General features: G+C 69.0%; 1 protein-coding gene across 1 annotated transcript; it reads right to left on the bottom strand.

Moving 5' to 3' along the window:
* Positions 1–417: 417 nt before the first annotated feature.
* Positions 418–12,573, bottom strand: LOC309682811 (uncharacterized protein; the record flags this gene model as incomplete). Its single annotated transcript, XM_082499759.1, is given in 53 exon segments — positions 418–564; positions 943–1,176; positions 1,598–1,666; positions 1,799–1,911; positions 2,004–2,283; positions 2,472–2,525; positions 2,607–2,642; positions 2,827–2,880; positions 3,084–3,191; positions 3,399–3,452; positions 3,544–3,597; positions 3,834–3,941; positions 4,031–4,084; positions 4,181–4,234; positions 4,531–4,584; positions 4,714–4,767; positions 4,893–5,000; positions 5,095–5,148; positions 5,322–5,375; positions 5,476–5,529; positions 5,630–5,683; positions 5,873–5,980; positions 6,161–6,214; positions 6,321–6,374; positions 6,460–6,567; positions 6,689–6,796; positions 6,921–6,974; positions 7,075–7,164; positions 7,284–7,391; positions 7,494–7,547; positions 7,764–7,817; positions 7,902–7,955; positions 8,108–8,152; positions 8,286–8,339; positions 8,544–8,588; positions 8,730–8,783; positions 8,884–8,937; positions 9,081–9,188; positions 9,291–9,344; positions 9,461–9,505; positions 9,648–9,701; positions 9,870–9,914; positions 10,166–10,219; positions 10,372–10,416; positions 10,540–10,593; positions 10,796–10,840; positions 10,934–10,987; positions 11,184–11,228; positions 11,361–11,380; positions 11,383–11,413; positions 11,956–12,009; positions 12,519–12,548; positions 12,550–12,573. Coding segments are annotated over 53 exon segments (3,711 nt in total), but the record flags the coding sequence as incomplete, so codon positions are not given.
* Positions 12,574–12,625: the final 52 nt, after the last annotated feature.

The raw sequence follows: 12,625 nt of genomic DNA, 5'->3' as shown, positions 1-12,625 counted from the left end.
TGGGGCGGCGGGGAGCATGGAAAATAAGCCCTGGGAATGCTGGGAAAGAGCAGTGGGATACTGGGAGGAAGGGAGGTAGCCAGTGGATCCGTTAAAAATTTCCCTCTCTGTCTCTCTACATATTAAAATATAGATTTATTCTAAGCGTAAAAGTCTCTTTGGCATCTCTCCAGACCCTGGCCCCCGTGGGGGCGGCGGCGGTGGCGGCAGCAGCGGCGGTGTGTGGGTCCCGGCGCGTGCGGGCAGGGTTGGCACCTCGGCTCCTCGCAGCAGCGGGTAGGTGACGGTGATGCGAGGGGGAGGTGGGTCCGGCTGCTTCGCCGCTGGCAGGCGGTGTGGGAGGGGGGGGATGCGTGGGGGCCAGGTTTGCCCCACTGGAGGCCAGGGTGACGGGCAGGGAGGGTGACGGGTTTGATCCTAGCCGAGGAAACAGACCGGGCCCACCTCGAAACCGAACCGCTGGCCGGGTTCACCAAAGTCCATGACGCGCAGGTCTAGCAGCGGGAGCTGCTCCAGGCGAGGCGTGCGCACCTCCAGCACCGTCCGGCTGGAGCCCTTCCGTGCCTGCGGGGGGGATGGGTCAGGGGCTGGGGGGGCACCGGGAGCACCGGCCCGGGGACAGCCTCGCGCAGGGCAAAACCCTTCTCTTATCCAGTGGCCTCCACTGCTCCAGCATTACCCAGGGAGTGCCTGTCCAGCCACCCCTCCTCCCCGGACCACGGCATCCCGCTGGATCACCCCGCTCCACGGCACCCTGCTCGCACTCAGAGCACCCCCAATGGTGTCAGTTCTTCCATCCTGGTGCCATCTAGAGCCTCCTCTCCCCTCAGTACCTGTTTGTGTCTTCACCCGTCCCTTTTTCTTCAGCTTTCTCTCCCCGTGTCTCCTCCAGCCCCCCCGTATCTCGCAGCCGCCCTCTCCCCGCCGACCACCCCTGCTCACCGCGCAGCCGTCCGTCACAGCTTTGATGTAGGGGCTGGTGTCGTAGCTGAGCTCCTCCTCGTTGGCAGCCAGGAAGCGGAGGGCACGCTGGTGGTCCCCGGAGGCAGCGCTGTGCCAGGCCACGGAGCGGTGACAGTGGTAGGTGAAGTTCTGGCGGGCCGAGATGCTGAGGAGCCGTAGGAAGGTCAGCTGCACCACGCCGAGGGGTTGGCTCTCCGAGTCCGTGTAGGAGAACTGCGGGAGCGGGAGACAAGTCAATGGGGGGGTGATGGCCAGAGGCGTGTGGAAAGTGGGGCCGGAGGGGGTCTGCTGGGATGTAGACCCCCACCGCGAGGAGGCAGCTGGGCAAGGGGAGGCGGTGAGAAGGGCTGACAGGTTAAAGGTCAGGTGGGGGACATTTCTCTGTCTCCTTAGAGGAAGAGACACGTCCAGCCGCTCCCAGGTTAAGCGGCTGGGGACACGGAGAGTGTGGAAGTCGGAGGGCAACAGGGCACCGAGGAAAGGCAGAAGGGACACATGGGAGCAACCCATGGGCTGGCGTTCTCAGACCACATCCTTCCCAGAAGAGGGGGGAGACCACCGGCAGGGAACGCATCCCCAGGGCCTCGCCTGTTGGGGGGCTCGGCCCACCCATGCCAGCCGGCAGCATCCTTACCCTGCTGCCCTCCTGGAACTGACTGAACCACTGCTGCGGCACCTCCTTCTCCCATGCCGCCATCTTCACCTGGAAGAGGAGAAGCAGCCATAAGCGAGGCGGGGAGCGCACCACGCCACCCCCTTCTCGTGGCCGGTGCCCACCAGCCTGCCTCCCGTGGCTGCACTGGGACCCACACACGCCAAGCTGGTCTTCGCTCACCTCCTGTACGTCCTTGCTGGGAAAGACGCAGGTCTCCCCGCCTGCCGTGAAGTTGCAGTAAACCTTGAAGGAGTCGCGGGCGCAGCCCTGGTTGGGGTCGATCCAGTACTCGCCTGCGCAGGGAGAAGAGGGGTCAGCACCGGCAGCGGTGCCGCAGCGCTCACCGCCATCCTTCCCCCCCGACACCAGCACCGTCGCGGCTCACCGTCGGGCAGGCCGGGGTGGCTGAGCTGCAGGTCCTGGCAGGTGCGGGCAGGGTTGTCCCGGGTGCCCATCGGGCGCCGCAGCCCCTCGATCTCCTGCTTGAGGGAGTTGAGGGAGCCGAAGATCTCCTCCATGCCATCGGCGTAGTCGCGCGACGCCTGGTCAGCGGCCGCTCGCTCTCCGTCCTCCTCCTCCTCCACCAGCTTGCTGGCGTCGATGGAGCGCTTGCTCTTCTTGGGCAGCTGGATCGGCAGGGGCTGGATCACCTCCCCGGGGGGGCCCTGTGGCAGGCACAGCGCTGTCAGACACCCCAGCACGGTGTGCTCCCCAGGGCCCCAAACCACCCCATGCTCAGGCTTCGCGATGGGAGACATCCCTCCCCATCCCTCCCCGGCTGTCGTTTCACCTACTGAGGGGCTGTTTCTACATTCCCCCCACCCCGTGTCATCCCTTCCCTTGAGCCACTCACCGGGTGTCCGGGGGGTCCCGGGGGTCCCCGTTCACCTTTGGGTCCCGCTTGGCCCTAGAGGAAAGAGACGCAACCGTCAGCCCCGGGCGGGACTGAAGAGGGTGGCGGGATGGGGGGCACCGGTTCGGTGCTTACCATGGCTCCCTTGGCACCTTTGGGACCAGCTGGACCCTGCAAAGCAAGAGCAGGACTGCCAGTGACCGGGGCTGGCACGTTGCGGGGGAAGGAGGGACGAGAGCCCCCCCGGCACACGCAGGGAGGGAAACGGGGAGCCCAGGCGCAAGGACGAGAAGGGGGGAGCGAGGAACGGGGTTTGGAGAGGGAGGGGTGCGGGACCCATGTGGGAGACACTCACGGGAAGTCCGGGGGGACCAGTGGGGCCGATGGGTCCAGTAGCACCGGGGATACCCTGCACGATGGGAGAAGAGCAGAAACCGGCGTGAGCCCCTTTCCCACCTCCCCCAGTGCCCTGCAGGGCTCCCCACTCCCAAAGCCCCCCCCCACCCCCCCGCACCCCACTTCTATGGTCCCCACTTGCATAGACCCCTCCAAACCACAACCCCGTCCTCATCCCCCCCCAGCCTCCCCCATTCCCCATTCCCCGTCACTCACAGTTTCTCCTTTCTGCCCTGTGGAGCCCTGGGGGCCGGGGAGACCTCGGTCTCCCTTCTCCCCCTGCTCCCCCGGGGGTCCGATCAGGCCGATGAGACCGGGGTGGCCCTGGGGAGACATAGGCGGACATCAGCACGGGGCCACCAAAGAGGGACGTGGTGGGTGCCCGGCACTTGGGGACCCATAGGAACCAGCCCACCCAGTGCTGGTCGCCCAGCGGGGTGTAGGGTCTTGGCCCCCGAGCATGGGGCATGCCCCACTGCATGGTGCCGCGGTCCCCGATGTGTTGGTGACCCAGCACAGCACCTCGCTCACCTTCTCTCCTTTGGCGCCGGTGTCACCTTTGAGGCCGGGGAGACCCGGGGGGCCCTGCAGAGGAACACGTGAGATATGGGGAGCATAAAGTGGGGGACAACCCCCCTCAGGGGGGCTGTAGTGGAGGGGAGGGGGCCGCACTCACCACTGGTCCTGGTGGCCCAGCCTGGCCTGTGGTCCCCGGTTTGCCTTGTTCTCCCTGCGCAGGTAAAGAGGACAAGGTGAGTCCCCCGGGTTGGGAGCCGGTGCCACCAGTGGCAGTGCACACCCCGGGCAGTTCGCCGTGAGCCATGGGCACGGTGACATGTCCCAGTCCCCTCCCGGAGTGACGCTCAGACCCTCTTCCTCCCCTCCACCCTGTGCCAGCAGACCCTGCTACTCTTTCACCTCAGGCCCGGGACCCCGGTGGCCTGTCACCAGAACGTTGGCACTCACCACGGAGCCGGGCAGCCCTCGGAGGCCGTCGGGACCCTGCTTCCCAGCAAGGCCCTGGGGACCCACGGGACCCGTCTTGCCAGGAGCACCCACTGCGCCCGGTTCTCCCTGTGGGGACAGAGGAACCGGGTGATGCCGACCCCGTACGGAGCTTAGCAGCGCCGCTGGGGTCTCCTGGCGTGGGGAGAATCGCTCACCTTCGCGCCCTTCTCGCCCTGACGGCCCTCGGGGCCGGGGGAGCCAGCTGGACCCTGCGGAGAGGAGAAACGGTGCGGTAAGGGACAGGGACGTCCAGGCAGGTGGCAGGGGATGTGTCACAGCCAGAGCCGGGCTCACCCGGCACTTACCCTCTTCCCCAGGGGACCGGGAGGACCGTTCTCGCCCGTTGGACCCGGCGAGCCCTAAGGAAGGAGAAGAGCAAGGAGTCAAGCAAGCTGGCCTCGTCCCAAAAACGGGATGGAGAGGAAGGCAGGGAGGAGGGTGCAGTGCCACGGAGGAGCATCCAGAGGGATGGGAAGGATCGGCAGGACCAGGGGGACCAGACCCGGTGGCCACGGAAGGGAGGATGGGCTGGGACCCCAGCGTTCCCGAAGCAGTGGGATCCATCCGGTCCCAAACTTCACTGGGGGATCTGGTCAAGGCATCCCTGCCCACAGTGATGGCGAGGGGGATGAAAGCACTGGAAGGGGGCACTCACCGGCTCCCCGGGCTCGCCGTCCTCCCCACGCTCGCCCTTGGCGCCATCCTGGCCCTGTCGGGAAGGGAAAAACTGGAGTCAGCACGAAGCCCCCACCCTCACCCCGAATCCCAACCCCAATTCCCGGGGAAGCCCCCTCCAGCGGGGGGAAGAAGCCCGCCGGGGGTGGGACGCGACACTCACCCTGGGACCCATTTCACCCGGGGGTCCGGGATCGCCGGGAAAGCCAACGGGACCCTGAAACAGAGAGAGCTGCCAGCCTGGGGGGACCCCAGACCTCCCCCGCAGGGGACCCCAATGCCTTCCCGGCACCCTGCTCCCTCCCCGTGTCCCCCGCAGCCTGGGGGGAACGCGGCACTCACGGGGTTGCCCTTGGGCCCGTCGTCGCCGGGGGGTCCTTTCCCTCCGGGGGGCCCGGCAGCACCGGCGGCTCCGGCTTCTCCCTTCTCGCCTCGCTCTCCCCGCGGGCCCTGCGGCGCAAGATGGGGTCAGCAGCCGGCGGAGGGAGAGGTGGGGGGGGACAAGGACGGGGACAGGTCGGGGGGGGTCCCTGCTGTCACTCACCTTGACTCCTGGCTCCCCTTGGATTCCCGGCGCCCCCGATTCACCGGGGTCGCCCTAAAATGGGAACAGAGAGAAGTTAAGCTCCCCCCCCCCGCCATGTCACCCTCATCCACCCCTCAGGATCTGTCCCTTGTCCCATAGATCCATTGTGTCTCCACGGCCTCGTCCCACCTCACTAGTGCCACTCCTGTCCCACCCCCCCCCCACCCCGATGTCCAGGGACGTACCTTCTCACCAGGAGGTCCCAAGTTCCCAACACCTCCGGGGGGTCCTTGGGGTCCCTGCGGGGTGGGGGGGGGGGGATAAGCAGAGCTGGTCACGCCAGGACCCCACATAGGGAAGAGCAGGGGGACAACGTGGGGGGGGAGCGAGGTCACTTACATCAGCTCCGGAGGGTCCAGCGGGGCCACGGGGGCCTGGGGGGCCGGGTGGGCCCTAGAAGTGGGGGGGGGGGGTAGAACGCACAAGGTGAGGATGCTCCTGGGGTACCCCCATCCGGAGTGACACGGGGTCGGGGGGGGTCAAGGTCACTTACCATGGGACCAACGTCACCCGTTTCACCCTTCTCACCGGCCGGACCCGGCAAACCCTGGGGTGAGAGAGAGCGTTAGCGGGGGGGGGGGGCAGCAGGTGCTGGGGGGGTGTACAGATATGGGGCACTGGGTGTTGGGGGGCAAAGAGGTTTGAATAGGAAAACAGGGGGGCAGGATGGGTGCGGTCACATCACCCCAGAGCGATGGGGGTGGCCCTGAGGGGGGGGGGGGGGAGCCATGCTCACCTGGAGGCCGATGGGGCCGGGGGGGCCGTTGAAGCCTCGCGTCCCCTCGTCACCCTTGGCCCCGAAGTGTCCCTGGGGACCTCTGGCACCCGGCTCCCCGTCGGCACCCTGCATGGCGGGAGGGAGGGTCGGCCGCCGCTCGCCCCCGGGGACCAGACCCAAGGACGGGGACCATCTCCTGGCCGTCCCCTCCTCGGTGTGGCCACAGGGGTGGCACAGGACCCCCCCCCACCCCGCTCCCACTTTGTGCCCCCAACCGTGGCGTTGCCCGGCCTCCGGGATACTCACGGCGGCTCCGGGCTGCCCGACTGACCCGATGGGCCCGGGGGGACCGGGAGGACCCTACGAGGGAGGGAAGAGGTCGATGAGGCTGGGACAGCCCCGGGGGACAGCGGGGACAAGGTCGGGATGATGGCGGAGGAGGGGGGGGGTCACCGGTCACACTCACGTGCTCGCCCTTGTTGCCTTTGCTGCCCTTCTGCCCCGGCTCGCCCACCTCGCCCTGGGGGGGGGGGGGAAGAAGGAGGGTGCTCAGCCCCAGCGCGGGTGGGGGGACACGGGGACACCGGGGCAGGGTAGGACCTCACCTTGTCACCGTCCTCCCCAGGACCACCGGGGGGGCCAGCTGGGCCAGGTAACCCCACGGGACCCTGAACGCCGTCCCGGCCAGCGGGACCCATGGGGCCCTTCTCACCCTGGAAGGATGGGAAATGGGGGGGGGGGGTGTGTGAAAGGGGTGCAGGGACCCCTTACACCCCCTCCCCGACCCGCCGCCTCTCCCGGCGGGATGCGAGCGGGATGTCCCCGAGCACTCACGGGAACTCCTTTCTCTCCGGCAGGGCCCGGTTGTCCCTGTGGTCCTGGTCGTCCCGGGGGGCCAACGGGACCACCTTGCCCCGGGCCACCTCTCTCCCCAGGGGAGCCCTGGGGGAAGATGGGGGGGGGGGGGGGTCATGAGGAGGGGGGGAGTCAGCCCAAGGGGGAGCTGTGGGGCTGTGGCGAGTGGGCCACCAGGGCTCATGGAGGAGGGGGGGGACACGACACTCACTGCGGGTCCTGGGGGTCCCGCTGGTCCCTCGTTGCCCTTCAGCCCTGAGCCTCCCTGTGAGAAGGAGGGGGGAGAGGGGGGGGTGTCAGTGCGACGCTGTTGGGGTGGTGGTGGTGAGGGGGGGGGGGGGTCTCAGCTGAAGGGGTTTACTCACCGGGGTGCCGGGCAGACCCCGCTCACCGGGGAAACCCCGCAGTCCGGCGGGACCGTCCTTCCCGGGGGATCCAGTGGGGCCGGGGTCTCCCTAGGGCGAGAGGGGGTGAGATATAGGGGGGGGGTGGGGGGGGGCGCAACTCCACACCCCCATACCCCATCCCACTCCTCGGGGACTGCCCCCGTAGCACCATCTCACCGCCGTCTCACCTTGGTGCCCTCTTTGCCGGAGGGTCCCGGTAGCCCTTGTTCTCCCGGGGGGCCGGGGGGGCCCGGGTGGCCTCTCTCTCCCATGGGGCCAGACTCACCAGCGGCTCCCTGGCACACGTGGGGGGGGACACACACACCACAGTCAGTGCAGCCCCTGGAGGAATTGGGGACCCCCCACCCACACACCCACCCACGCGAGGCCGAGCTCACCTGAGGTCCCACCACCCCGGGGGGACCGGGGGGGCCGGTTTTGCCTTGGAAACCCTGTGGGGAGAAGTGAGATGGGGGGGGTCATCACCAGGAGTAATTTGTTAGGAAGGCGAGAGCATGTTCCCGAGCTGGGGGGGGGGGGGGGGCAAAGGGGGGTCTGGGGGGATTTGGGGACAGGTAGAGGGGACAGGAGAGCGGCTCGAGGGGCGACATGGGTGTCAGCGCTTTGGGGGGGGGGACGACACAACACACACACATAGGCACACTTACGACTTCTCCTCGCTGCCCGGGGTGCCCGGGGAGCCCGTCCTTGCCGGGGGGGCCCTGCAGGGAGAGGAGGAGGGGGTGAGCGACACCGGGGGCACCTCACATGGTCGGGGGGGGGGATGACGACACCCCGCTACTTACGGGGGGTCCTTTGGGTCCCGGGAAGCCGTTGGGTCCCTGTGGTCCTGGCAGACCCTAGAGGGGAGAAGAGCGGGGTGGTTACGGTACGGCGAGGACGGTGCTAATTAACACAGAGCTCGTTAGCAGAGCATCGCCACCCCCACCAATCGGGACCCCCCCCACACACACACACACACCCCCAAATCCAGGTTGGGACACCCGCTTACCCGTTCTCCTGGGGGGCCGTGGGGGCCGTCGCTGCCAGACGTGCCCTGGGGGAGCGAGGAAGGTTTTGGGTGCACAGCGGGTGACGCGGGTCGGTGCTGTCGCTGCCACACGCGTGTGCAATTGCACACGCACAAGGGTTGGGGTGAACCCACTCACCCCCCACCCCCCAAGACTGACCTTCGCCCCTGACTTCCCGGTGGCTCCTCGTGGTCCCCGCTGGCCCCTGGGACCCTGCGGGACGAGGAGGGGGGCGATGGGGGGGGGGGTCCATCAGCCCCCCCTCCTCCCCAAATCCAGAGACACCCCCACCCCACACATCGGGGGGGGGGGGGGGTTGAGCCCCCCATTCCCAGCCTGGCTGGACGGAGGAGGGGTGTAGGAAGGGGGGAGAGCACTGCCCTCCCCCCCCCCAAATTAACCCTGCCCCATACTCACCGTGGGGCCGCGCTCGCCCCTGGGCCCCGATTTGCCGGACAGACCCTACAAGAGAGAGCTTCACATGGGGGGGGGGGTGGGGGGGGGACAGGGCAGGGACACCCACACCCCCCCCCCCTTGGTGCTTGTGTCCCCCCTTCTGCTTCGCGGCCGGTCCCCAAGATGTGGGGCGGGGGGGTCACTCACCCGCGCGCCCTTCTCGCCGTTGCTGCCGGGGAATCCAGGGAAACCCTGCGATCCCTGGGGATGGAGGGAGAGGGGTTGGGGTGAGCAGTGCTGGAGGGGGTGGGGGGGGACACACGGGGGACATGTGGGGCAGCCCCACGGCCACCACGCTCACCTTGGGACCTTGCCGCCCCGGGTAGCCGGGCAAGCCTGGCACTCCCAGCTTCCCCTGTGGGAGACAGAGGTGATGGAGAGGAGGGGGGGACGCACATCACGGGGTGCCCGCGGGGGTCTTCGCTGGCCCCACTGCGGCGCCACGCTGTCGTGTTGTCCTCCTCCCCCCCCACCTCGCCACTGCTGTGTCCCCCTCACCTTCTCTCCGACCAACCCGATGGGACCGGGGTCACCGGTGGGTCCTGTCCGCCCCTTGGGACCTTCGGGTCCATCCTCACCCCGGGAGCCCGGCACGCCGACTTCACCCTGCAGGAGATGCCGGGGATGGGGGGGGTGGGGGTGTCAGGGTGGTCCCGATGGCGAATCAGCCCTGGGGGGGGGGCATCGGGGGACCCCCCCGGCACCTACCCGGTCTCCTTTGACGCCCATGTCCCCCTTGAAGCCGGGGAAGCCTTCCTCGCCCTGTGGGAGAGGATGAGGATGGAGATGATGGCGTCGAGGTGTGGGGGACGGCGACGCAGCCCCACGGCACCGCCAGCGGGGTGGGGGGTGGGGGGGCAGCGGGGACAGACACCCACCTTCTCGCCCTTGTGTCCCTTCAACCCCCGGATGCCGTCCACTCCCTAGGGAGAGAGGAGCAGGGGTGACCCACGGCGCCAGGCGGCATCACGGTCCCCGATTCCTCTGGTTTTTTGCCCCCCCAAAAAAGTGGCGTCGGCTGATACCCACTGCTCCCCCCACCCCAAAATTAAATCAGGCACTGACCTTCACACCGCGGGGGCCCGGGTAGCCGATGGGTCCCTGGGGACCCGAAGGGCCCTGCGGAGGGAGGGGGAGGTTGGCACTGTGCTCCAGGGGACATTCAGGGGGGGCCACCATGGGACACCCCCCGCCGACACGGGGTCGGGGCTGCCCGTTGCCCCCACCCTGGGGAGGAGGGGGCGAGAGAGGGGCAGAGCCCGGGGAGGGGGACGCGTGGTGGTTTACCTGGTTGCCCTTGGTGCCGGGGGGTCCCTCCTTCCCAGGGTGGCCCTGGGGACAGAAGAGGGGACAAGGAGAGACCTTGAGAGGTGGCACGCAGGCATGTGTGTGTCCCCCAGACCCACAACCAGCCCCCTCGGTGGCGGGGGGGTCATGGGGACAGCGGGGTCAGATGGGGCCGGTGCGTGGCCGTAGCATCCTTCGGATGCTGGATGTGTCCAGGGGGCTGCGGGGAGAGGGGGGGGGGTCACAGTGTCCGGGAGGGGGTGACACTGCTCGGGGGTGATGGGGGGGCTACTCACGGGGGGTCCGTCGGAGCCGGGCATGCCGGGTAAGCCGGGTTTGCCTTGGGGACCCTGCAGAGAGAGGAGCCGGGGTGAGCGCGGGGGACAAGCCTCGTGTGTCATCGTGTGTGTGTGTGTGTGTGTGTGTGTGTGTGTGTGTGTGTGTGTGTGTGTCCCACACCCCCCCCAAATCCCTACGTACCCCCCCAGGACGTGGCACCCACCTTCTCTCCAGGAGGTCCCGTGGCACCTTGTGGTCCTGGGAGACCCTAAAACACAGGGGGGGGGGGGGCAGTTACCTCCCTGTGCCCCCCCCTGCTCCCAGAAATGCCCCCCCCCCCTTCTTGCTTCGGGGGAGGGGTCCATCTCCCGGCCGAAATGGGGGTGCTCACCTGTGTTCCCGGGGTCCCCTGCTGACCGGGGGGGCCGGGCTCCCCTTGCGGCCCCTGTGACGGTCAGAGACGGTGGGTCAGCGCTCGATGACCCCATTGGGGACACATCGGTGTCCCCAGGGGGGTATCAGAGGAGGGGGGGGCCGGCGGACACCCCACGGAGAGACAGCCCTGGGGACACCGCTGCGGGGAAGCTCGCAGCACCCAGGCGAGATGGCTGTGCCCCCCCCCCTCCTCCCCCCCCCCCCCGACTCACCAGGTTCCCTTTGGGACCGACGGGACCGTCCATGCCACGCACGCCCTGGGGGGGAGATGGGTGCTGAGGATGGGAAGGGGGGGGGGACACAGCGGGTTTGGGAGGGGACGGGGATGGGGGTCCTTCTGCGGCGCTTACCGGGGGGCCGGGAATTCCCGGGGGGCCTTTGGGGCCGAGCAGACCTCTGGGTCCCTGCGAGGGCAGACGGGGCGTTAAGGAGGTGGGGGTGGGGGGGGTCTTTGCTCCCAAAGGTGGTTGGGAGTGTGATGTGTGTGTCCCCCCCCCACCAGGACCACCAGTGGGCTGTGGTAGGGGTCAGCGGGGCCATGTCCCCCTCCTCGACCTGAACAAGACCCCCCCCCTCCTCCATGGGTGCAAGACCCCGTACCGCTTCTCCGGGGAGTCCTCGGGGTCCCACCTCTCCGTCGTCACCCTACGGAGGGACAAGGGGGGGGGGGGGACACGACACACAGTGAGTGGGGATGGAGTGGGATGGGGGGGTGTCCCGGCTTTCCCACCACCCCCCCCAACCCCCCCAGTGCTCCCCACACCCAGAGCCGCTCACCCTCTCGCCGTCCTCGCCGGGGGTCCCGGCATCCCCTGCGAACCGGTTTCACCCTACGGGGGGGGGGCGGGGGGGGGTAGGGGGGGGGTAAAAAAAAAAAAATAAAAATACAAACCACCCCGGGGTGAGGCGTCGGGGACGGCAGTGCCGCCATGGTGCGGAGGGCGATGGGGCGGATGGAGGGGGGTGAGGGGTGGGGGGGTGTAGCAGGTAAAAGAAGATGGGGGGGGGACGGGGGGGGACACGGGACACACACACGCGTTGAGCGACGGCGGGACGGTGTGAATGCGACCAGTGTGCGCGGCGCAGGCGGCCGTGAATGGGGGCTCTGTGCCGGCCTTGGGGGGGGGGGGGGAGTTGGGGGGGGGGGAAGGCGGTTGGCGGCGATGGCGGGCGCCGGTGTTTGCTCAGGCCGCGGTTTACGGGTGTAGGCGGCGGTGGGGGCCCGGGGAGGAAGGACATGGAAGGAAGAGGGGGGGGGGGGTTGGGGGTGGGGGGGGATGTGGGTACCCCCCAAGGCAGCACGCCAAGGGTGGGGGGGGGGGGGGGGCAGGAGGAATGGGGGGGTACCGTCCCACCGGTGGCGGTGACTCACCCGGTGGCCTTTGTCACCCGGCAGCCCCGGCAGCCCGTCGAAGCCGCGGTCACCCTGGAAGTGGGGGGAAGAGGAGAGGTGGGGGGAAGGGGGGGGGGGGGGGGGGGGGGAAGAACAGAGATGTCACCGGGTACCACCGAGGACACCCCCTCGGAGAAGGGGGGGACCCCCCCCCCCCGAGATGCTCCCCAGGATCAGCCGGCACCAACCGGGATCAGTCGGGATGTGGGATGTGGAGGGATCGGCCCCACAGAGGGACCCCCAAGGAGGGAGGGGGGGGTCCCACGCTGTGTCCTGTGTCCCCCCCCCCCCACACACCCCCCCCGTTACTCCCCACCCCACGGAATCCGCACAGGATCCCCGTGTCGCGGTGCGCCGTGGGGGTCCGGCTGCCAGCCCCGTGCCGGGGAGGGGGGGGGGGGATCCCCGGCAGAGCTCCCGTGGGACACGGGTGGGCACCCACGGGTGCTCCGTGTCCCCCGTCACCTGGGGGGGGGGGGGGACACGACAGTGGGAGACAGGGACACCCCCCGACGATGCCACGGGGACACCGCAGCCGTTACCTTAACGCCGGGATCGCCGGGCATCCCCCGTGGCGCCGTCAGCCCCCGGTCGGCCCTGACGGACATAGAGGGGGTGAGGGAGAGGGGGGGGGGTGTGTGGAACCCCC

The sequence above is a fragment of the Vanellus vanellus genome (assembly GCF_965231255.1).
Source record: "Vanellus vanellus genome assembly, contig: SUPER_32_unloc_4, whole genome shotgun sequence".
Lineage (NCBI taxonomy): Eukaryota > Metazoa > Chordata > Aves > Charadriiformes > Charadriidae > Vanellus > Vanellus vanellus.
Note: the sequence above shows the minus strand (reverse complement) of the source record. Positions and strands in the feature narration are given on the sequence as shown.